The sequence below is a fragment of the Myxine glutinosa genome, chromosome 1, assembly GCF_964187855.1.
Source record: "Myxine glutinosa chromosome 1, kmMyxGlut1.1, whole genome shotgun sequence".
Taxonomy (NCBI): domain Eukaryota; kingdom Metazoa; phylum Chordata; class Myxini; order Myxiniformes; family Myxinidae; genus Myxine; species Myxine glutinosa.
In genome coordinates this window covers 14,508,444-14,532,823 of record NC_136261.1, presented here as the reverse complement: position 1 = coordinate 14,532,823, position 24,380 = coordinate 14,508,444, and the positions used below count along the sequence as shown (strand labels likewise).

The window sequence follows — 24,380 nt, the reverse complement described above, 5'->3', positions numbered from 1 at the left end:
CTCTGTGCTCTGTCCCCCAAATATTCCTACAGGTCGCACAAGATCTGCCAGCAACCCTCTGATGGTTAAACTGCCGAAATCTCGGCTCTCCGCTCACCTTCACTCTTTCATTCCTCTTTTCTCCCGCCTCTGGAACAAACTACCTCACTCCCTTCAATCCCACTCCTCCCTCCAGGTCTTTAAAACAGCTGTTCACCACCATCTCTTATCTTCCCCCATCCAAAACCTTGATCTTTTCTACCCCCGCTAATTCACCCCAGATCCACCTTGTTTGAAATTCCAACTTCTTTCCTGGAAGTCCTGGCAGTGTCCATATGTTTTATACCTCTCCCACCGCCCCCTTCCCATGCCCCCCCCCCCCAAAGGCCTCGCCCTCTCTCAGATCTCTCGATGTCTCCATGTCTCTCGGTCCCTGCTCTCAAATGTTGTGTTTGTGTCCTTCCCCCTCTCTCCCCATCTTGTCTACCGCTCCCGCAAATTTCTTCTGTATGAGTTTGAAGATGACAATGCAAACTGCTTAACCACATGAATATCTTGTTACAGATTACATATCTTGTTACAGTAAATCCTCTCTCCTGTATGAATTTTAAGATGAGATTGCAAATTGTGTCTCCATGTGAAGGTCTTGTTACAGATTGTGCACTTGTAAGGCCTCTCTCCAGTATGCATTTTGAGATGAGATTGCAAACTGCCTGACTGTGTGAATGTCTTGTGTCAGATTGTGCACTTGTAAGGCCTCTCTCCTGTATGCATTTTAAGATGAGAATGCAAATTGCATGACTGCGTGAATGTCTTGTTGCAGATTGTGCACTTGTAAGGCCTCTCTCCTGTATGAATTCGAAGATGAGATTGCAAACTGCCTGACTGTGTGAATGTCTTGTCACAGATTGTGCACTTGTAAGGCCTCTCTCCTGTATGAATTCGAAGATGAGATTGCAAACTGCCTGACAGCATGAATGCCTTGTTACAGATTGTGCACTTGTAAGGCCTCTCTCCTGTGTGAATTTTCAGATGATATTGCAAACTGCCTGACTGTGCAAACGACTTGTTACAGATTGTGCACTTGTGAGGCCTCTGTCCTGTATGAATTCTGAGATGAGAATGCAAATTGCCTGACTGCGTGAATGTCTTGTTGCAGATTGTGCACTTGTAAGGCTTCTCTGCAGTATGAATTTTCAGATGATATTGCAAACTGCCTGACTGTGTGAATGTCTTGTTACAGATTGTGCACATGTAAGGCCTCTCTCCAGTATGAATTCTATGATGAGATTGCAAATTGTGTCTCCGTGTGAATGTCTTGTTACACATTGTGCACTTGTAAGGCCTCTCTCCAGTATGCATTTTGAGATGAGATTGCAAACTGCCTGACTGTGTGAATGTCTTGTCACAGATTGTGCACATGTAAGGCCTCTCTCCAGTATGCATTTTAAGATGAGAATGCAAATTGCATGACTGCATGAATGTCTTGTTGCAGATTGTGCACTTGTAAGGCCTCTCTCCTGTATGAATTTTAAGATGAGATTGCAAACTGCCTGACTGTGTGAATGTCTTGTCACAGATTGTGCACTTGTAAGGCCTCTCTCCTGTATGAATTCGAAGATGAGATTGCAAACTGCCTGACAGCATGAATGCCTTGTTACAGATTGTGCACTTGTAAGGCCTCTCTCCTGTGTGAATTTTCAGATGATATTGCAAACTGCCTGACTGTGCAAACGACTTGTTACAGATTGTGCACTTGTGAGGCCTCTGTCCTGTATGAATTCTGAGATGAGAATGCAAATTGCCTGACTGCGTGAATGTCTTGTTGCAGATTGTGCACTTGTAAGGCTTCTCTGCAGTATGAATTTTCAGATGATATTGCAAACTCCCTGACTGCGTGAATGTCTTGTTACAGATTGTGCACATGTAAGGCCTCTCTCCAGTATGAATTCTATGATGAGATTGCAAATTGTGTCTCCGTGTGAATGTCTTGTTGCAAACTGTACACTTGTGCGTCTTTTCTCCTGTGTGGTTAAGCATGTGGTTTTTGAAAAAACTTGATTTTGAAAATGATTTGTTGCAAAATTTGCACTTGTGAGGTTTTCCCACCACATATCCTTTCAGCTCTCCTTGCAAAAACTTTGATGTATGGGATGACTTCTTAGCAACAACAGATATTTCTCTATGCTGCCTCAACTTATCAACATAATGAGTTATATTTAAGTTCTGTTTAGGTTTCTTGTTGCGTGGTTGCTGTTCTTGCTTTTCCGAGCAAGGTCTGACTTGGACATCAGGAACGCAGCCTGAAACACTTCTGTCAGAATTATTCTGAGTATGCTCAGTTTTACGGCCTGAGGAGGGATTGAGGGGCACAAACAAATCAGACATATATTTGAACTGGTTAATAAAGGGTTATTCGAAGTTTTAACACAAATTATATTTATTCCTTGTAATTACAATGTGGACAGTTAAAGTCCATCTCAAATGTCCAATTTATCAAATGTCCAAATTTCTTAAACAATCTGATTAATTAGATAAACATGGAAGTTTGTGGCAATGAAAGAAAAACATATTATTCTAAAAAGAAACTAGAAAGCATCTGATGATGCAAAGACCGTCAGTGTCCGCTTTGTATTTAGACCTCCTCTTGCGTATGCTAAATATGACAAAAACAGCTAAAAAAAAAAAAAAAAATTGACAATTTTACCCTTTACACATCAAAACCAATAGGTTTCAGTGACCCAATATGCAAACCCTCTCCAAACTTCAAATGAATCACGTGGATATCGACGATTTTGTGACCTTCACATTTGACCTTTTGACCTCAAAATAACTGGATTTCCCAGCATCTTATTGGTGAAGCAATTCAATGATGCAATATGCAAATTGTGTTCAAATTTAATCAAGTCAATCGGATGAAAATTAACGATTGTATGCATTCTTGACCATTTGAACAAAAACAATTTTTTTCGCCTCATCAGATCAAAGAATATTTTGCCTTATGCTTTGAGTCTTTCACGTGCCTTTTTTGCACCAGGCATGTTGTCATGTCCCTTTTTCTCAGGAGTGTCTTCTGTCTGGCCATTCTCCCATAAAGCCTAGATTTGTGAAGTGCTGTTGAGACCTGTCCCTCCATCAGGTTCTCCCATCTCAGTCAAGGAATTCTGCACAATTCCATTTTCATTTCCTGATTCTGCATCCACCATTTCACTGAGTAGTTCCATTCTATTTCCATTTCCTAATGGTGGAGTTCACTGTGCTCTTGGGAACTTTCAACACTAGAAATTGTTTTATACCCTTCCCCAGATCTATGCCTCCTCACAATTATCTCAGAATTCTACGGACAGTTCCTTCATGGTGGAGTTTCAGCACTGAAGTGCATTGTAAACTGTGGGACCTTATATCGGTGTGTTTGTTTCTTAATCATGTCGAATCAAGTTGAAGAGACATCTTATCTTGACAGTGATCAAAGGAAATTGGATGCACTTGAGCTCAATTTGGAGTGGCATCACCAAGGTGTTGAAGACTTATTGACGAAAGACATTTAAGCTTTTCATTTTTTAATTGTTTTGTTTAAATGTCGAATTCTTTTTTTTCTATTTCCTCATCTTCAAATACATATAACACCAAAAAACATGGTACGTGAAGCTGTGTAACAATCCATCTATGAATTACGTCGTTTGAATATTGGTTGCATCCTGGCTATTAATTACATACATCAATTAATTACTTACTGTTGGAATATACATGTCAACCCTTTAGACTGCTGAGTCCCCTTAGCTTAGAACTTTGAAGTTAAGTTTTAAGTTTAAAAAAAGTTAACTTTAAAAAGTTAAGTTTACTTTAAAAAGTTAAGTTAACTTAAGTTTAAGTTAAGTTAACTTTAAGTTTAAGTTTAGTTTAAGTTAAGTTTTCAGTTAACTTTAACTTTTACGTTTTTTTTAGTTTTTTTTAAAAAAATTGTTTTTATAGTTTTTTACTTTTATAGTTTTTTAACTATAACATAGTTTTTATAACTTATAGTTAATATAGAAACTTTACTTTAACTTTACTTTAACTTTATTTTTATAACTTATAGTTTATATCTATATATATAAAACACTGTGTGTGTGTGTGTGTGTGTGTGTGTGTGTGTGTGTGTGTGTGTGTGTGTGTGTGTGTGTGTGTGTGTGTAATGTTACCGATAGACTCCTAAACGGAGAGGCTCATGTGCTTGATATTTGGCATAGACATGGCCATTGAGCCAGGGAAGAACATGGCCTACCTAAAAATATTTGACGAGATCCATATTTTTACCTCAGCGCATTTCAGCGAGGAATATTATATACGGAATCTGAGCCGGTGGCAGAGCAGCGTGCTGATTCGCTCAGAGCGATCACGTGATGTTCCATCCTTGCCGCCATAATCTCGCAGTTACGCGTTCGCACGTAATTCAGAGCAAAAAGCGATTGCGTTTTTTCACATTTCAGCGAGGAACATTGCCATTCACACCACATCGGTTTTTTTTTCTTTAATCTTTAGATCCATATTTTTAGCCATAACGTAGCGAACGTAGCGTAGCTAATGTAGCGTTAGCATAACATAGCGTAGCGTAGCGATCCTCGCTCAGGATCTTCGTCAGGTTCGCAAGCGAGTTAGCCAAAATGTAAAAGTGAAAATATATCGAATGACCATTGCCATTCACACCACATAGGTTTCTTTTTTCTTTCATCTTTAGATCCATATTTTTTGCCATAACGTAGCACATTATGGCTCACTCGAGCTCGAGTTAGCCAATCACCTGGGAGCATGAGGCCACGTTGGCCACGCCCACAACATGACGCAGAGTTGCAATCTTGCGTTTGCGTCGTTTGTTTGATTGCAGAAGTTGCAATCTTCATTACCACGTGTAAACGTAAAAGTGAAAAAAATGTGAATTTGTCCACGAGTGAGTGACTGGAAGACTGACTGTGATAAAGGCAATGGCACCGAAGAAAAGAAATTTGTCGCGTTCAACCTCCCGAGCAAGGAAAATCGCTGATCGGAGACTCCATGAAACCGATGAAGATACTTTTCACCATCGACAAGCCAATCAAGAACGTGTCTCTAGATTCAGACAGCGAGAGACAGAAGATGAGACAGAGGCACGTCTAAACGCCAATCAACAACGTCTGGCGAGGGCCAGACAGCGAGAGACAGAAGATGAGACAGAGGCACGTCTGAACGCTAATCAACAACGTGTGGCGAGGGCCAGACAGCGAGAGACAGAAGATGAGACAGAGGCACGTCTAAACGCCAATCAACAAAGTGTAGCGAGGGCCAGACAGCAGGAGACAGAAGAACAGCGCCAAAAACGACTCAACAACTGGCAACCATCAGGCAGACGGCAGCCGGCCATTGCATGGGAGAAGGCTGCATTCAGTTACAATCCGAACACTGACTACTCCTCAAATGTTGATATTGGCTCCATGTCGTTCACCTGTCAGTTTTGCCATGCCTTGAAATGGAAGGGAGAAACACCAGGAATGTGTTGCAGGGGAGGCAATGTCCTTTTGCCTTCTCTCCAGTCTCCACCGGAACCTTTGAAAGAACTACTTCAATCAACTATGACTCAATCCAGACACTTCCTGAAGGAAATCCGTAATTACAACTCTTCGTTCCAAATGACTTCGTTTGGAGCAGATCGCGTCGCCACTGAGCAAGGATTCATGCGTACATTCAAGGTGCAAGGTATACCACCTCATTGGCTCCTCGCTCCCCTCCCCCCTCCCCTCCCTTTCCCCTCTTCCCCTTCCCCCTCTCTCTCCCCCTCCCCCCTCCCCTTCCACCTCCCCCTAGCCCCTCCCCTTCCACCTCCCCTCACCCCTCCCACCTCCCCCTCTCCCTCTCCCCCCCGCTCCCCCCTCTTCTCCCCTCCCCCCCTCTCCTCCCCTCCCCCCCTCTCCTCCCCTCCCCCCCGTTCTCCTCCCCTCCCCCTCCCCTCCCCTCCCCCGCCCGGCAATGCCGGGTACTTCTGCTAGTAGTTTATATAGAAACTTATAGTTTTTATAGTTTTTTACTTTTATAGTTTTTTTCTTTAGTTTTTTAACTTTTTAAGTTTTTTAAGTTAACTTTTTAAGTTAACTTTAAGTTAAGTTTAAGTTACATTAACTTAAAAAAGTTAGGGTTAACTTTAAGAAAGTTAAGTTAAGTTAACTTAAGTTTTAAGTTTCAAAAAAACACGGTCCGTGAAGCCGTGAAGCTGTGTCACAATGCATCTATGAATTACGTAGTTTGAATATTCGTTGCATCCTGGCTATTAATTACATACATCAATTAATTACTTACTGTTGGAATATACATGTCGACCCTTTAGACTGCTGAGTCCCCTTAGCTCAGAACTTTGAAGTCCCCCAAGACCCTTAAAACCATAAAGACCCCGAAAGACCCAAAATAACCAGAATACCTAACCTCTCCACCCCTCACTCTGCTCTCCTCTCCACCAAGAAAGCATGCCATGTTGACTGAGAATCGCACACGCTCGGTTCGTCTGAAAGTCAGATGACCGGCTCAAGACAAAATTTGACACGGAACACTCCAAGTTGTGGGGGATGCACCCCATTTCAATGATTATGGCGCAACACACTCGTCATCACGATTACAACTATCCAATATTCATCCTCCAGGGACTATAAAAAGTATGGAAATGATTTGTGCGGCAAGTACAACAGTAGATGGGTAGAAACGTTTGAACGGAAATCAGGCCACATTTACAACAAGTGCATATAAGCTTGGTGGTGAGTGCATGAAAGCTTGGTGGTGAGTGAAAGAAAGCTTGCTGGTGAATGCATAGAAGCTCGGGGGTGAGTGCTTGTATGCTTGGTGCGAGTGCATGAAAGCTTGGTGGTGAGTGCATGGTGCTGAGTGCATGAAAGCATGGTGGTGAGTGCATAAAAAGCTTGCTGGTGAGTGCATGAAAGCTTGCTGGTGAGTGCATGAAAGCTTGCTGGTGAGTGCATGGCAGCTTGCTGGTGAGTGCATGTAAGCTTGGTGGTGAGTGCATGTAAGCTTGGTGGTGAGTGTATAACAAGCTTGGTGGTGAGTGCATGAGAGCTTGCTGGTGAGTGCATGAGAGCTTGCTGGTGAGTGAATGTAAGCTTGGTAGTGAGTGCATAAAAAGCTTGGTGGTGAGTGCATGAGAGCTTGCTGGTGAGTGCATGTAAGCTTGGTGGTGAGTGCATGAAAGCTTGGTGGTTAGTGCTTATAAGCTTGGTGTTGAGTGCATATAAGCTTGGTGGTGAGTGCATGAAAGCTTGATGGTGAGTGCATGCAAGCTTGATGGTGAGTGCATGTAAGCTTGATTGTGAGTGCATGCAGGCTTGGTGGTGAGGGCTTATAAACTTGGTGCTAAGTGCATATAAGCTTGGTGGTGAGTGCATGAAAGCTTGGTGGTGAGTGCATGAAAGCTTGGTGGTGAGTGCATGAAAGCTTGGTGGTGAGTGCATGAAAGCTTGGTGGTGAGTGCATAAAAGCTTGGTGGTGAGTACATGAAAGCTTGGTGGTGAGTACATGAAAGCTTAGTGGTGAGTGCATGGAAGCTTGGTGGTCAGTGCATGTAAGCTTGGTGATGAGTGCATGAAAGGTTGGTGCTGAGTGCATGTAAGCTTGGTGGTGAGTGCATGTAAGCTTAGTTGTGAGTACATGAAAGCTTGGTGGTGAGTGCATGTAAGCTTGGTGGTGAGTGCATGAAAGCTTGGTGGTCAGTGCATGAAAGCTTGGTGGTGAGTGCATGAAACCTTGGTGGTGAGTGCATGGAAGCTTGGTGGTGAGTGCATGAAAGCTTGGTGGTGAGTGCATGAAAGCTTGGTGGTGAGTGCATGGAAGGTTGGTGGTGAGTGCATGGAAGCTTGGTGGTCAGTGCATGAAAGCTTGGTGGTGAGTGCATGGAAGGTTGGTGCTGAGTGCATGAAAGGTTGGTGCTGAGTGCATGTAAGCTTGGTGGTGAGTGCATGTAAGCTTAGTTGTGAGTACATGAAAGCTTGGTGGTGAGTGCATGTAAGCTTGGTTGTGAGTGCATGAAAGCTTGATGGGGAGTGCACCAAATCTTGGTGGCGAGTGCAACAAATCTTGGTGGTGAGTGCATGTAAGCTTGGTTGTGAGTGCATGTAAGCTTGTTGCATTTCCGTCAAGGGTGTGGGTTTGATCTCCATGGCTGCTGAGTGGATATTCCAGCATTAAGCGGCAAAGCGTAACCAATCGAGGATCAATTCTAGGCTTGAAGTGTTCATGACTCACAAGTTACCAAAACTCTATCAAGTGCAGGGGAACCTGAAGTTGATATATTTTAAATGTGCAAGTGTGAACCTCAACAAGGATAAAAATACAAAGCAAGCAACTTTATTATTACCTGCAGTGTCCACAGCATCCCAATCAGGTCGTTCAATCTTCACAAAGGAAACTGAAAAAATAGAGCAAATTGGTATCGAGTTAAATGTAAGGAAATATTTATACGCACAAACAAATCAAATCGGTACAACGTGACAAAGTAAGGACGATACTGCATAAAAAAGCTAATATGTTCATGAATGAAAAATACCCAAACAAGTACAGATACATTCAAAGTACACCGCCCCCATGCCAAATAATTAAAAAGCCGACAGCACGGCTCATAGAGACTGCATTGGGAGGGAGAGATGTACAATAATTGATTGATTAATTGCATAATTAAAATCAATAAAAGATCGTCATAAAATATTTTCTTAATCAATTGGCTAATAGCATAACTAAACCACTTGTGCTTCATCCGAAGATGTAGTCACGTGAAAAAGTAAGTACACCCCATGTAAAGTTTTGACTTTTTCAACATATTTCAACATGCAGCTATTTGATCTTCATTTCAACAATATTGATAGATAAAGGTGGTATAACATAACAAATATCATGAAACATTTATATTTTGTAATCCATTGTATAATTTAAATTTACATGAATGCAAATTTCGCATGTGGAAAAAGTAAGTACACCCCGACATTTATCACTACTTCAAATATCTAAAATGAGAATCAGGTGCACCAGCTCAGGTGCAAATGATTAGAACATCGTCAGAGAGGATCTGGAGGAACCTGTCTCATTTAAACCTCAGACATTTAGTTTTGTTTGCTCTTTGTTTTTGAAGTGTGCGGCGTCACCATGCCTAGATCGAAAGAGCTCTGTGAGGCCTTCAGAAAGAAGGTTATAGATGCCTACGAGTCTGGGAGGGATTTAAAAAGATCTCCAAACAATTTGAAATCAAACATTCGACTGCCCGGAAGATCATCTACAAGTGGAGAAGATTCCAAACAACTGCCAACTTCTTCAGGCCAGGCCGCCCCAGAAAGTTCAGCCCGAGAGTAGACCACAAGATGATGAAAGAAGTCTCTAAGAACCCCAGAATGTCATCACGGGACCTACAGGTAGCTCTTGCCACTTTTGATGTCAAAGTGCACGAGTCTACCATTAGAAAGAGGCTGCACAAATTTGATCTACATGGGAGGTGTGCCAGCAGGAAACCTTTGCTGTCCAGAAAGAACATCAGGGCAAGACTAAAGTTTGCCAATGAACACCGAGGCAAAGACCAGCACTTCTGGAGCAATGTGCTCTGGACAGACGAGTCAAAGGTAGAGCTATTTGGCCACAGTACCAGAAGACATGTTTGGCGAAAACCAAATACAGCATTTGACCACAATAACCTAATACCAACTGTAAAGCATGGTGGTGGAAATATTATGGTTTGGGGCAGCTTTGCTGCATCAAGGCCTGGGCATCTCACCATCATAGAATCCACAATGAATTCTTCATTGTACCAGAGGGTGCTTGAGGATAATGTGAGGCTATCTGTCGGAAAGTTGAAGCTCAACCGAGGGTGGACCTTGCAACATGACATTGACCCTAAACATACCAGTAAATCCACCAAGGAATGGCTGAAAAGAAAGAAATGGAGGGTTCTGGAATGGCCAAGTCAAAGCCCGGATCCAAATCCCATCGAGATGTTGTGGGGGGATTTGAAACGAGCTGTGCATGGAAGAAACCCCTCAAACATCGCACAGCTGAAAGAATTCTGCATGGAGGAGTGGGCAAAAATTTCTCCCAGTCGATGTCAGAGACTGGTAGACAGTTATAAGAAACGCCTACTTGAGGTTGTTTCTGCCAAAGGGGGCAATACCACCTATTAGAGCCAAGGGTGTACTTACTTTTTCCACATGCGAAATTTGCATTTATGTTTATTTAAATTATACAATGGACTACAAAATGTAAATGTTTCATGATATTTGTTGTATTATATCACCTTTATCTATCAATATTGTTGAAATGAAGATCAAATAGCTGTATGTTGAAATATGTTGAAAAAGTCAAAACTTTACATGGGGTGTACTTACTTTTTCACGTGACTGTATCTTTTAGAAATGTAATTTAAAAAGTCATTAATAAAAAATTTAATAATTGATTAATCAATATAAAATTCATCGATTAAATGATTAATCAATAAATCAAAAATATCCTTTGTAGCCACATCACCTGGTCACTGTCATGTCCAAATATTAGCTTCCTCGGTCAAAAGGTGCCTGAGATATTGCCCAGATGAGAAAGAAAATAAATAAATTATTAATAATAAAAATAAATAAAGAATAATTATTTTTAAAAAAAAAAGTTAATCAATTGGCTAATAGAATACATAAACCACCACCATTTCATCCGAATCTATAACTTTAAAAAAATTAATTAATGAAGTCATTCATTGAATAATTAAATAATGAATCGATTAATTAATTAATCAATAAATCGAAAATACCATTTACAGCCAAATCACTTGGTCATTGTCAGGTCCAAATATCAGCTTCCTAGCTCAAAATGAGCCTGAGATATTGCCCAGATGAGAAATAAAATAAATAAATAATTAATAATGAAAATAAATAAATCATAATCATAAAAAAATGAAATAATTAATCAATTCGCTAATAGAACACATAAACCACCACCATTTCATCAGAATCTGTAACTTAAAAAAAACGAATTAGTCATTAATCGAATAATTAAATAATTAATCGATTAATTGATTAATAGATTCATCAATAAATCAAAAATAGCCTTTGCAGCCAAATCACTTGGTCATTGGCATGTCCAAATATCATCTTCCTAACTCAAAAGGTGCCTGAGATAATGGCCAGAAGAGAAAGGAAATTTGATTAATTAAATAAGTACTTAATTAATCGCTAATAATTAAATAACTCATCAATTAATTGATTAATCAAAAAACAAAAAACACCGTTTTCTCACTATTGTGCCGAAATTTCAGCTTCCTAGCTCAAAGGATAGCTGAGATATCGCCCGGACAAACAAGAAAACAAGAAAACAAACAGAGTGAAAACTGAGTACTCCCTTTCAGCGTGCGTCATTGCCGAGCCCCCTTCGGTGCCCGGCAATGACGTAATGCAGTGCCTTGAGATGGCATCGGAAAGGAGCGGTGTACAATAGCACAGAGACGCTGTGAGAATGTTGGCAATAGCTATTGGATCACATTCTTTTTTACCATGATACACCTTACAACAGGTTTTAAACAGTCATTGTCTCACAAATCAGAACTTATAAACACATGAGCCACCACCTGTCCTGACATTTTTAGTTCTTTTTGATTTAATTTACTACTATAATTCAGCTTTTACTCGTGGCCGTAGAAGATTGACAACTATAATTCAGCTCAGCTTTTAATTGCGAAATGGGCCCAGCCTGGTCGAGGCGGCCTCAACCGGCCTCGCCACCTAGCCTATAACCTTCCCGGGGTCCGTCCCGACATTTTTAGTTCTTTTTGAATGAATTTACTACTATAATTCAGCTTTTACTCGCGGGCATAGAAGATTGACTACTATAATTCAGCTCAGCTTTCAATTGCGAAATGGGCCCAGCCCGGCTGAGGTGGCCTCGACCGGCCTCGCCACCTAGCCTAAAACCTTCCCGGGGCCCGTCCCTACATTTTTTGTGTCAGAGGTTTCCTCCTATCTTTCACCGTTCAGATTAGTGCGTGCAGCAGACAAGCAAACAAACAAACAAACAAACAAACAAACAAAAACTTTCTTTTATATCTATCTATAATTCCAGTAATCTCTGTGTGTGTGTCTGTGTGTGTGTCTGTGTGTGTGTATGCGTGTGTGTATGCGACCGCTGTTTCTCGACAACTACCGGTCCGATATACTTGAAACTTGCCAGGTATATTGCTGGGGACCCGAGGATGTGCCTTTTCAAGGTTTTAAATTAATCGGACAAGTAGTTACCGAGCTATGGCGATTTCTTTACCAAACTCCGCAAGCCGTTCGCTTTGGACCAAACCATTTCATGTAAATAGAGGGGGGGGGATTGTCACCGTACTCGCAAGCCGTTCGCTTTGGACCAAACCATTCCATGTAAATAGAGGGGGGGGGGGGGGGGGATTGTCACCGAACTCGCAAGCCGTTCGCTTTGGACCAAACCATTTCATGTAAATAGAGGGGGGGGATTGTCACCGTACTCGCAAGCCGTCCGCTTTGGCTTTGCGAATGGACAAAACCATTTCATGTAAATAGAGGGGGGGGGGGGGGATATAATTTTAGATATATATATATAGTACGGGCATGCCCTAGTATATATAATAGAAGATAACCATCCACTCATGACCTACCCCAGCACCACTCCTTCAAATACAGTATACCCACTCCTCTCCCTGGCAGAATATCATAGCAAAAGCAAAGCATTGAATCGCAATGTTGTTGCATACTTTCAGCATTACTGTATAATTTCAGCATTACTGTATAATTTCCACAAAGTGATTCATAAATCGATAGGTAACAAAATAAATTTAAAGAGAGTCCAAAAATTCTCATCACCTTTTTGATCCAAAGCTTCAGGTTCCACCTTTAAAATGTGAACATCTGCAAATACATCACATAAGAGACTAACAACAAGGTTTGTGTGCAGATAAAATCTAAAATTATAAAAACAAACATTCCTGCATTTAACAGTAACCTTTTCTTTCCCCAACAATCCGAGATTCTCCACGTTTTACCAAAAACAATAGATGCTGGACGGGTACTGCATCTATCTATAATTCCAGCAATCTCTGTGTGTGTGTGTGTGTGTATGTGTGTATGTGTGTATGTGTGTATGTGTGTATGTCTGTATGTCTGTGTGTTTGTCTGTGACCGCTGTTTCTCGACAACTACCGGTCCGATATACTTTAAACTTGCCAGGTATATTGCTGGGGACCCGAGGATGTGCCTTTTCAAGGTTTCATATTAATCGGAGAAGTACTTACCGAGCTATGTCCAAAAAACGCTTCAACCAATCAGAGAGCAGCGAGCTATCACGTGTGCCGAACGTGGCGATCAGACTCTGCCTCGGACGGCACATTTGAGAGCGTATTCATTTATTTCACGTTGGAAAACTATGTTGCCGTTAAACTATGTTTTAAAGCGAATTCAAACTGCGATTAAATTAAAACGATTCATCGTAACTGCGACGATTTGCGACCTTCCGGACAGTGAAGACTTCACTTCCGGCAGCCAATCACAGAACGCTTTGTTGCGTAGGCGTGGCCGATGTGAGAGCGAGCGGAGCCTAGCGTGTGCGGCGGTGCGCCATTACGGTTCGTAATTCGATTTCTTCCGGAGAAAATAATAATTTCTCGATTTCTTATGCGCATTATTTCTCCCAATTCAGTCAGAGTGAAGGGCGGAAGCGAAGAGCGTTGTTTTTTTTGTTTACGGGCGTACGGGCGGGGTAGAGCGTACGGGTAGCGTTTTTTTTTTTTTTGGCAAGGAACGGGCACCCACGTACGGGCAATGCCCTAGTAACAACAATGCATTTAAAAGGGCACGAATTACCTGCACATATGTGAATTGCACTCGGAATTCTCGACATTGCAGGAAAACAACTTCAGGGTGAAAGGACCGAGTTGAATGAAGACTTGTAATTCAAGAAAATGTGGATGAGAAATAATGAAATTAATTTGTATCAAACTGTATTACATCCTTGTTGTTTCCTACACCACCGAAGGTTGAGGAGGTTATCGTTTTACCCCTGTCTGTCTGTCTGTCTGCATGTTAATCGCCTGCAGGAGTTGTACGCTGATCTTCACGAAATTTGAGCACCTGGTAGCAGCATTGACAAGCTCGAAGCCTATTGTTTTTGAGGGGCAAAAGGTCAAGAGGGCAATATGTCAAAAGGTCTCGGTCACAAAATCGTCAATTTTCATTGGATTCATTTGATATCTCTGTATTTTCTGGATATAAAACCGAAAAACATGGGCAGACGGTGAATTATCTCACTCCTCTCTGCACATGCAGGATCGGGAAAAATTCAGAGCCAAATTACTGTGAAATAGCAGGTTTGTTTTCCGATTCATATTGCGATTTGTGTTAAAAATTTAACATTCAATTTCAACAAGTCGTTTCACAACCCATGAACTACAGCGAAATAAAATAAGTTACTGTATTTTATATATAACTAGCTGAGGTACCCGGTGTTGCCGAGGAAAATTCATTGAAATATATATATATATATATATATATATATATATATATATATATATATATATATATATATATATATATATATATTGTTGCGAATATGGAATTTGGCCTCCATATCCGCTTGTAAATATTCCCCTATTTTCTCCAATACTCCCCAACTTTCCCCGATCCCCCATTCCCTAGTCCCATTGCATGTAAATAACAATCAGTAGAGCCGACCTTCCCCTTATTCCCCCATTAAATGTCGTGCCCAGGTCCACCGCACCACACGTAGACAACTTTCGGACATCTTCCTAGTTATTCTTAATCTATGTCAGTTAAGGCCTCGTTTCCATTAATTATGACTCTTCGTTGCACCAGAATGTGATTATATGGCATCAGTAGTGAGTTTAGGACCTTTCCCATACCTCCTCCCATCTTCTTCCCCAAACAACAACAATAACAACAACTACAACAACAATTACAACTACAACTACGACTACAACAACAGAGGGGCGGGGAGTGTGCGTCCTCACACCGGCTCGGTTACCCGCCATGACCATGCGCTCCACGGCGTTACCCCGAAGGGGCTGGCTGTCAGCTCCTCGTCAGGGGCGGAGCCTGGTAAACCCCCCGCACGCACCCAATGAGAAGCAACGTGCCGATTCCACGAGGCGGAGCTAACGAGCCGAGGGCGTGTCACTCCCCGCCGGATATACGCGGCCCCGCGCCGGATGTGACGTGAGATGCGCCCCCAGCCTGGAGAGAGAAGTCGCCACCCCTCGAGCGCTGCAATACCTCCACCGCATCTCTTAAACTGGACCGTACGTGATCCTGCCCTGAGCCCAGGTGCACCTGGAGCGATCGCTACCCACTTTCCTTGCCATCAAACCCCGTGTGAGTGAGCCTTGTCCCGTTTATCTGTCGTCTGTTGGGGTTAATATAAGTGTGTTTAAGTGCCCACCTTCCTATGTTTCCCTCTTGTCCCTGTAATCTAAACCTTCCGCATTATTGTAATAACAACCTTTGAGAACCGTATCCCTGGTGTCGTATTGTGTTATTGTGATCCAGCCGGGTGTCTTCTTTTTCCTTCATTGGTCTAGCATAGCGCGATTAGTCAACGTTCGGGCACAATCGGGTAACTTGTGCAGACGTGGTCATACCATAAAACCGCTCGGTAAATAACATCCAAGCCACGTCTGTAACAATTGGTGTCAGGAGTGGGATTCGAGGCCCGACCAAATTTTGGAAAAAAAAAACGAATAGAGGAAAAAAAAAAAAATTTGGTCAAAATTTGGAGCGGCCGAAATTTGTTTTGTTTTACGAAACTCGAATTTTGCAAGTCGCGCTATGGCGGATCAAGACGGCTGGGGTCCGGTAGGGGAGAGTGAAGCAGGGTCGGTCCAGGACCAAATTGAGGGACATGAGGGACATGAGGAGAGCGAAACAGCGGGGGTAGCAGACGCGCAAAATAGCGCCGTCACGCACGAAGAAGCGGGCGCGCAAAATGGCGCCTCGCTGATCACCGCGCCAGCGACCGTGGCAGCGCCCCCGGTGGATTGGAATTTGTTTTTTATGCAAATGAAGGCCCTTATGGACAAGAATAATGAAGAAATGGAAAGCAGAATAATGATGGGAATGAGGGCTGATAGGGAACAAATGGGGAACCGGATGGATGCTCAGAGTGAGCAATTGGGGGTAATGGGGAACCAAATGGGGGTAATGGGGAACCAAATGGGGGTAATGAGGGACGAAGCGAGGGGTACCGGTGAGAAGTTAGACAATAATTTTGAGGGGTTAGACAACGGGATAAAAGAAGTGAAAAATGGGTTAATGGGGGTAGAAAATAGAATGGCTGCCCAGGAGAATCAGATAGAGGGAGTGAAAAATGGGTTAGAGGGGTTAGAAAACAGTATGGAAGGCAAATTGAGGGACATGAGGGACCAAGCGGAAAGGGAAGTTAAACAAATGGAGCAGCAGATAGAGGGGGTCAGAATGGGGGTAGAAACCAAACTGGATGCTCACAGGGAGGAAATGGAGCAGATGAGGGTGGCATCTGGGCAGGAGATGCAAGTGATGGGAGAAGAGATCAGAAGAGGAGTGAGTGAGGAGGTCGGAGGAGTGCGCGAGGAGGTGAGGCACTGTAAGGAGCACATGGAGAAGGAGGTGAGAAAGGGGACTGTAAAGTTACAAGGGGGCATAGAGGACCTGACGCAGGAGGTGGAGCAGCTGACGGTGGGACAAACGGAGTTAGTGGAGCAGGTTCAAAGGAACACTGCGGTATTAGGAGGTTTAAAAGCGACACAAAACGACATAAAAAACGACTTGATAGCGACAAAGAGGGAATGTCAGATGGTACGTGAGGGACTGACAACGAGGTTGGACGAGGTGATAGAGGTAATGGAGACGAAGGACCGGCAGGTGAGGACGCACATGGAAACGGTCAAGGTAGCCTTAGAGGATGAGCTTGAGGAGACGTACCGGGGAATAAAAGAGGTGAAGCACAAATTAGAAGAAGTGGAGGAAGGGATGAGCGAAATTAAGAAGCGACGGAGAGGGGATAAGAAAGAGATAAAAGAGGAGATAAAAGAATTGGTCCAAAGTCTGTGTTTGGATCGTGATGATGTGCTCATTAACCGGATGAGGGATTCGCAGGTGATGGAGGAGAAGCGAAGAGGAAGAGGACCCGGTGTAAGTGGTGACCAATATGGTCGTGCGTATGATGCGCCAGGTGATTTAAGAGGCTTGGGGGTCGAGATAGACCCGGGTGTTCGTGAGAGGCCGTTGGTGAAGTGTGCGACAGGTCTGGTGTGCGAAAATGGAGGTGTGCAAGAAAGTCCGACTCTGGGGTGTGTGAGGAAAAAGTGCGTGCCAAGGAGTGAGTGTGCTGGCGGGAGTGAGTCGGTCGTAGCGCGTGTGCGAGGGAGCACATGGAAGCGTGGTGTGGTGAGTGTTACAGAGGGTGTGACCGGAGAGTGTGCGCGAGAAAGGTGTGTGACGGCCAGGTGCATGAGGAAAGAGTGCGCTGTCAGAAGTAAGGAAGAGTGTCCACCTGTGGTGAGTGTTACAGAGGGTGTAACGGGAGAGTGTGCGCGAGAAAGGTGTGTGACGGACAGGTGCATGAGGAAAGAGTGTGCTGTCAAGAGTAAGGGTGAGTGCGTTGTCACGAGTGGAGGTGAAAGTAGTGAGAGTGACATGGAGCGTGAGTTAGTTGTGACAGGTGAGCGAGGATGTACACCTGGGATGGAAGGATGCACACCTGGAATGGTAGAGCGTGAGTGGGAATGCACGCTGGAGTTGGTGGTGAGGCACGTGGTTGGGTGTGCGAATGAGGGCACACCTGTGATTGTCACAGAGGAGGTGACAGAGGAGGGGGCGCGAAGAGGTGTTTTGGTGAGGTGTGCGACCAACGAATGTGTGCCAAAGTGTTCGGTGGTCAGGTGTGTGACCAAGGCTGTGAGTGGAATGAGGGTACCTGGATGTGTAAGGAAAGGTACGAGGAGCATGGGGACGGCTGGATGTGTTAGCAAGGAACGGGCTGCGGGGTGTAAGCATGCAGGTGAAGCATCGACGTTACACGGGTTAGAGGTTAGGTCGACTTTTAGCCGAATCGGGCCCTCGGTGCGTGCCGGGCCTCGCTTTGAACGGCCGCGTCCGTGCTCCACTAGGCGGAGCGGGCGGCTGGATAGGAAGGGTCGTCATGGCGACCACGTTTTGTTGAGACGTGCCGGCAGGTCGAGATCGGGACATTGGATGGCTCCACGCCGAGGTGATGCGTGGGATCTCGGCCCGGGTAAGCCCCCGTCCCTGCACCGAGTGCCGGACGCATCCAGCCGCTGGCACAAAACAACCAGCATCCATTGCTTGGCTTTACGAAGCCGGGCTTTGGACAGGGATTGGCGCACCGAGAGGTATTAGTGAGTCGACTGGGTGATGAGGTTAGTGTTTTGGACCCAAAATTAGAGAAAAACAAAATTTGATGATTGGCAAGGGATTGGCAGTAGTGATTGGCAGATGATGGGTAGTGATTGGCAAATTTTTGATTTGTTGAAATTTGACGTGCAAAATTGATAGTGAGAGACCCCCGATGTGGTGGGATGGCAAATCCACCATCCCTCACAGGTGGGGCAAATGCGCAATAGCTTATGGGGTGTATGGCAGTGAAAACTAGCCCGGGTGGGTTAGGATATTGATAGGGATCTAGCGAAGATGACATTAGGTGACGTTAAGATTAGTTAGTGACTGATACCTGTAGTGGGGACGCAGGTAGATTAGTGTGGATTATAATGACGAGGGAGCACAATAGTTTAAAGGGGCGACTGGGAAGCGCAAGTTTCAGAGGGGAGTAGTTAGCTGAGATGATGCCGTGTTTGTGAGAATTGAACAGGTGTGATTGCACAGGTGTGCAACTGGACAGGTGTGTGGAGCAGTGTATGAGTAGTGAGTGTTGTGGATCAGCGCGAATGCGCTTGGGGAGAGAAGGGTGCAGGTGGCACCAGGTGTGAGAGCACAGGTGTGCAGGTACAGGTGTGTGGAGAGAGTTGGAGTAAGTGGTACGGAGTGGTGTGCATGGTGCGAAGGTGTGGATGGGGGAAGAGTGGACCCCCTTTCACGAGTACCCGGGGCGGGTAGTGTAAGTGTTAGGTAGAGGGTATAGGTAAATTGTGGTTAGATATTGGCATCTGTGGTGCGGTTGCAGAATGGTGTTGTGGATGGGTGCATTAGTGTTGTGGAAATGGCTGGGCGTGTAGCCTGTTAGTGTGTGTAGTTGGTTGGGCACTCCACCACTGTGAGGATGTCGGCCAGGTGAGGCCGCAGGTGGGCTCTGGGAGCCGGTAGTTGTGAGTGGGTGCCTGAGGATCCCGGGTGTGGATCGGGCAGCCCAGTGCCAGAGAGGGCACGGAGTGGGGAGAGAGCCAGAGGGCCTTCCCCTGGTAGTTAGGTTAGGGTAAGGAGCAGGTAAGCTCGGAGGCAACTGCAGTGGTGGAGGTGTGCAGGTGGGTAGACCCACTGGGAGAGGTACACGTCGCAGCCCAGAAATTGTACGAGGGCACCGGGAGATGAATCGGGGGAGTGAGACCCCAAATTGAAGAGCACCACAGTTTGGCCAATGGGAATTGGTTTTTAGAACCCATAGTGTAAGAGGGCCAATGGTTTGGCCGGAGAAAGACCCCGGGTAGTGTAAAGTTGTTAAAGTCATTTAGGAGATAGTTAGGAGTGATGAACCTGTCGCACCATACGCAGCCACTTACCTGTGGTGATGATGATGACTCCACACCTGTGTTTTCTTTGTTTTGTGCAGGAAATGAGATTGCTGTGAGGATTTGTGAGACGCATCACGACGTGGATGAGACATTGGGGTGATTCCATCTCTCCCTCCCTAGGAGGGACTGATGATGAATTGGTGATGGCAAATTTTGATGTTGAGTTGGAGATGGCAAATTTTGATGAGAGTTGAAAATGGCAAATTTGATTGGTTAGGAGGGAGAGAAGACGAATTTGGTATATGGGAGGAACGGGGAAGACAGTAGGGATGTTTGTTGATTTGTAAAGTAGATGTTTATGGGTAGTGTTGTGTTGTGTGGATACAGTAAGGGGTAAGGGAGGGGCCATGTAGGTTACCTGGTGGGGGGGGGGCGTACGATAGGAACGTACCTGTCTCACCTGGTTCCCATGTGCCCCCAGTGTGCATCACCTTACATTGCGTGCACTTTTGCGCCCTTACCACCTTACTCACTTGTCTGCTTATTTTGTCTCCCACCTCCGAGGATCTGGCTTTGGGGTAGAGAGAGAGGAGAGAGAGGTGCTGGCTGCGCAGTTGTGGGCCTGCACTTTCGCTGTTTGCTGCCGGGATCGATACACCATATGGACCGCAATGTTTGTGGCCACCCACAATGGACCGCAGTTCGTTTGCGGCCAAGCACCACCCGGGGATGGACCTATGGGTCAACGTGGCACCTATGCCATACAGGTGAACCACTTTTAGTTGACACCAAGTGCACCACAAGAAGAGCAAGAGACACCTGCAGGGTTAGGGGTTGTCGCATTTATTTTTAATCATTGAACAATGGTGACTGCACCGATTGGTGGTGGGGTGGTGCTGTTGATGCTCGGGAAGGGTGCTCTGCACGTTATTAAAGGCCGTCGGCCACAGAGCACTCGTGGGTTGGTGTATCGATGTTGGCAAGCGCGCTCTCTCTCTATGCATAACATCTGCATGTGTCCCTCCAAAAACAGGTCCTGGATCGTAGTGTAAATAGCAGCGTAGTCTTGTAAATAATGCTCCCTACCGGCTGTATGTTTAGTTTGAGAATTCTTTCCGGATTCGGTTATCCTGTGGGTGTGTTTCTGTGAGGAGAAGGGTGCAACGTCGCAGGGGGACATATTTACTCATTTGTGAATATCTGTAAAACTGTCGCACTCAGGGTAGAGTTAATAGTAGAGGGAACTACATTGCGTGCCACACTAAAGTAGGTAAAAATTTATCGGGTCGGGTCGCCCCGAGGGTAGAGAAGGGTGCAATGTTGCGAATATGGAATTTGGCCTCCATATCCGCTTGTAAATATTCCCCTATTTTCTCCAATACTCCCCAACTTTCCCCGATCCCCCATTCCCTAGTCCCATTGCATGTAAATAACAATCAGTAGAGCCGACCTTCCCCTTATTCCCCCATTAAATGTCGTGCCCAGGTCCACCGCACCACACGTAGACAACTTTCGGACATCTTCCTAGTTATTCTTAATCTATGTCAGTTAAGGCCTCGTTTCCATTAATTATGACTCTTCGTTGCACCAGAATGTGATTATATGGCATCAGTAGTGAGTTTAGGACCTTTCCCATACCTCCTCCCATCTTCTTCCCCAAACAACAACAATAACAACAACTACAACAACAATTACAACTACAACTACGACTACAACAACAGAGGGGCGGGGAGTGTGCGTCCTCACACCGGCTCGGTTACCCGCCATGACCATGCGCTCCACGGCGTTACCCCGAAGGGGCTGGCTGTCAGCTCCTCGTCAGGGGCGGAGCCTGGTAAACCCCCCGCACGCACCCAATGAGAAGCAACGTGCCGATTCCACGAGGCGGAGCTAACGAGCCGAGGGCGTGTCACTCCCCGCCGGATATACACGGCCCCGCGCCGGATGTGACGTGAGATGCGCCCCCAGCCTGGAGAGAGAAGTCGCCACCCCTCGAGCGCTGCAATACCTCCACCGCATCTCTTAAACTGGACCGTACGTGATCCTGCCCTGAGCCCAGGTGCACCTGGAGCGATCGCTACCCACTTTCCTTGCCATCAAACCCCGTGTGAGTGAGCCTTGTCCCGTTTATCTGTCGTCTGTTGGGGTTAATATAAGTGTGTTTAAGTGCCCACCTTCCTATGTTTCCCTCTTGTCCCTGTAATCTAAACCTTCCGCATTATTGTAATAACAACCTTTGAGAACCGTATCCCTGGTGTCGTATTGTGTTATTGTGATCCAGCCGGGTGTCTTCTTTTTCCTTCATTGGTCTAGCATAGCGCGATTAGTCAACGTTCGGGCACAATCGGGTAACTTGTGCAGACGTGGTCATACCATAAAACCGCTCGGTAAATAACATCCAAGCCACGTCTGTAACAATATATATATATATCAGTCACTATGCGACCTTCATATCATCAGTGGAGAACCGCCAGCAAGGTGTCCCATACAGCTGCTACTGCACCTTGCTGGGAGCGATACGCACCGCCTGCCACGCGGTGACGTTATCTCTGGTATCCACTCATCATATGGAGTCGACCTGGTTGCGGTTGGGAGTTACTAATAATGGTATCTGTAATCTGGTTCTCCAACATAATGAGCGGACAACATGACGTCATCGCCATGCACGTCCGCCTTGCCTGCAAAGTTCCAGAAGAACCATCTAGCAGTGCGTCATTACGGATTATAAATACAGACACTGTCACAAGTGCATGCAAAACTCACAGTTACCGACCTGGTTTCGCCCTTGTTGGGGCTTCATCAGGGCAACGCAGTGAGGCTTTCCGTACACTTGTAACTCTGTGACCCTTTCGGTTTTTATATCAGTCACTATGCGACCTTCCTATCATCAGTGGAGAACCGCCAGCTGTATGGGACACCTTGCTGGCAAACATCCGCTCGGCAAACCAACATCCTTATCCGCGGTCCGTAACAATTGGTGTCTGGGATTGAGATACGAGGCCCGAACCAAATTTTAAAAACATCTAGACAAAATTTGGTCATAATTTGGAGCGGCCGAAATTTGTGTTGTTTTAAAGAAAAAACCCGAATTTTGAAATCGCGCCATGGCTGGTCAAGGCGACGGGATGTCGGTGGGAGAGATAGACGGGGTAGAATCGACCCAGGACCTCGGGGAAATGTATGTGGAGGAGGGCAATGAGGAGGTGGTTGAGGAGGTTTCAGGCGCGCAAAATGGCGCTCTCACGCACGAGGTTACGGGCGCGCAAAATGGCGCCTTTGCGCACGTGATTACAGCGGCACCAAATTTAGCCGCGCCCGTGGTCGCGGCAGCCGAGCCCGAGATGCCAGGGTACATGCGAGCCATCATGGCCCAATTCATGGTGAAAATGCAGAAAGAAAACGACAGTATGGACAGGCTAGAAGCCAGAATGGGAGCAATGAGGGACGAAGCAAGGGCTGATAGTGAGCGATTAGAGGGCCAAATGGGGGCAATGAGGGATGAAGCGAGGGGTACCGGTGAGGGGTTAGACAAGAAATCTGAGGGGTTAGACAAGAAATTTGAGGGGTTAGACAATGGGATAGAAGGGGTGAAACATGGGTTAATGGGGGTGGAAAATAGAATGGCTGCCCAGGAGAATCAGATAGAGGGGGTGAAAAATGGGTTAATGTGGTTAGAAAATAGGATGGAAGGCAAATTGCGGGAAGTAGGGGAGCAATCCGCCCGGGAAATCAAACGGATGGGGAACCAGATAGAGGAGGTGAAATTCGGGTTAGAAGGTAAATTGGATGCTCAGAGGGATGAATTGGGACAGATGAGGGTGGCATCTACTAAGGAGATGGAGGAGATGAAAGAGGAGATACGACGAGGTGTAAGCGAGGAGGTCTCGGTGGTACGCGAGGAGGTAAAGCGAGGTGAAAAGCGTATGGAGAAAGAGGTGAGGAATAATACGGCTAGGTTACAGGGGGGAATAGAGGGTCTGACGAGGGGAGTAGAACAGCTGACAGTGGGACAAAAGGAACTCGTAGACCAAGTGGAAAAGAACACTGCAATAATCGGGGGGTTAAAAGCGACACAAAAGGACATTAAAAATGAATTAATAGCGACACAGAAGCAATGTCAGATGGTACGTGAGGGACTGACAACGAGGTTGGACGAGGTGACAGAAGTAATGGAGACGAAGGACCGGGAGGTGAGGACGCACATAGAGACGGTCAAAGTAGCCTTAGAGGACGAAATTGAGGAGACGCACCGGGAAATAAAAGAGGTGAAGCAAAAGTTAGAGAAGGTGAAAGAGGGGATGAGTGAAATTAAGAAGAGACGGACAGAAACTAAGAGAGAAATACAGGAGGAGGTGATGGAATATGTACAAGGTCGGTGCTCAAATCGTGATGATGTGCTCGCTAACCAAATAAAGAGTTTGCAGGTGGCGAAGGAGGTGCGGAGACGAGGTGCCAAGGTGAGTGGCGATATACGAGGAAATGTATATGATGTGAGGGGAGCTTCAGTCGGCTTGGGGGTTGATTTGGATCCGGGTGTTCGTGAGAGGCCGTTGGTGAAGTGTGCGACAGGTACGGAGTGCGAAGGAGGAGGTGTGCGAGAATGTCCGACTCTGGGGTGTGTGAGGAAAAAGTGCGCGCCGAGGAGCGAGTGTGCTGTCGAGAGTGAGTCGGTCGTAGCGCGTGTGCGAGGGAGCACATGGAAGCGCGTAGTGGGGAGTGTTAT

At 45.4% G+C, this 24,380-nt stretch overlaps 1 protein-coding gene across 1 annotated transcript in view; it reads right to left on the bottom strand.

Annotated features, from left to right (window-relative positions):
* Window positions 1-489: 489 nt before the first annotated feature.
* Window positions 490-24,380, bottom strand: part of LOC137415075 (uncharacterized) — a 60,851-nt gene continuing 36,960 nt past the window's right edge. Inside the window, exons 3-5 of the mRNA XM_078784043.1 lie at window positions 12,831-12,875; window positions 8,345-8,395; window positions 490-2,330 (exon numbers count right to left, since the gene is read on the bottom strand). Of these exons, the coding sequence (XP_078640169.1) occupies window positions 715-2,330; window positions 8,345-8,395; window positions 12,831-12,875 (1,712 nt within the window). The 3' untranslated portion in view covers window positions 490-714. The remainder of the gene's footprint in view (window positions 2,331-8,344; window positions 8,396-12,830; window positions 12,876-24,380) is intronic.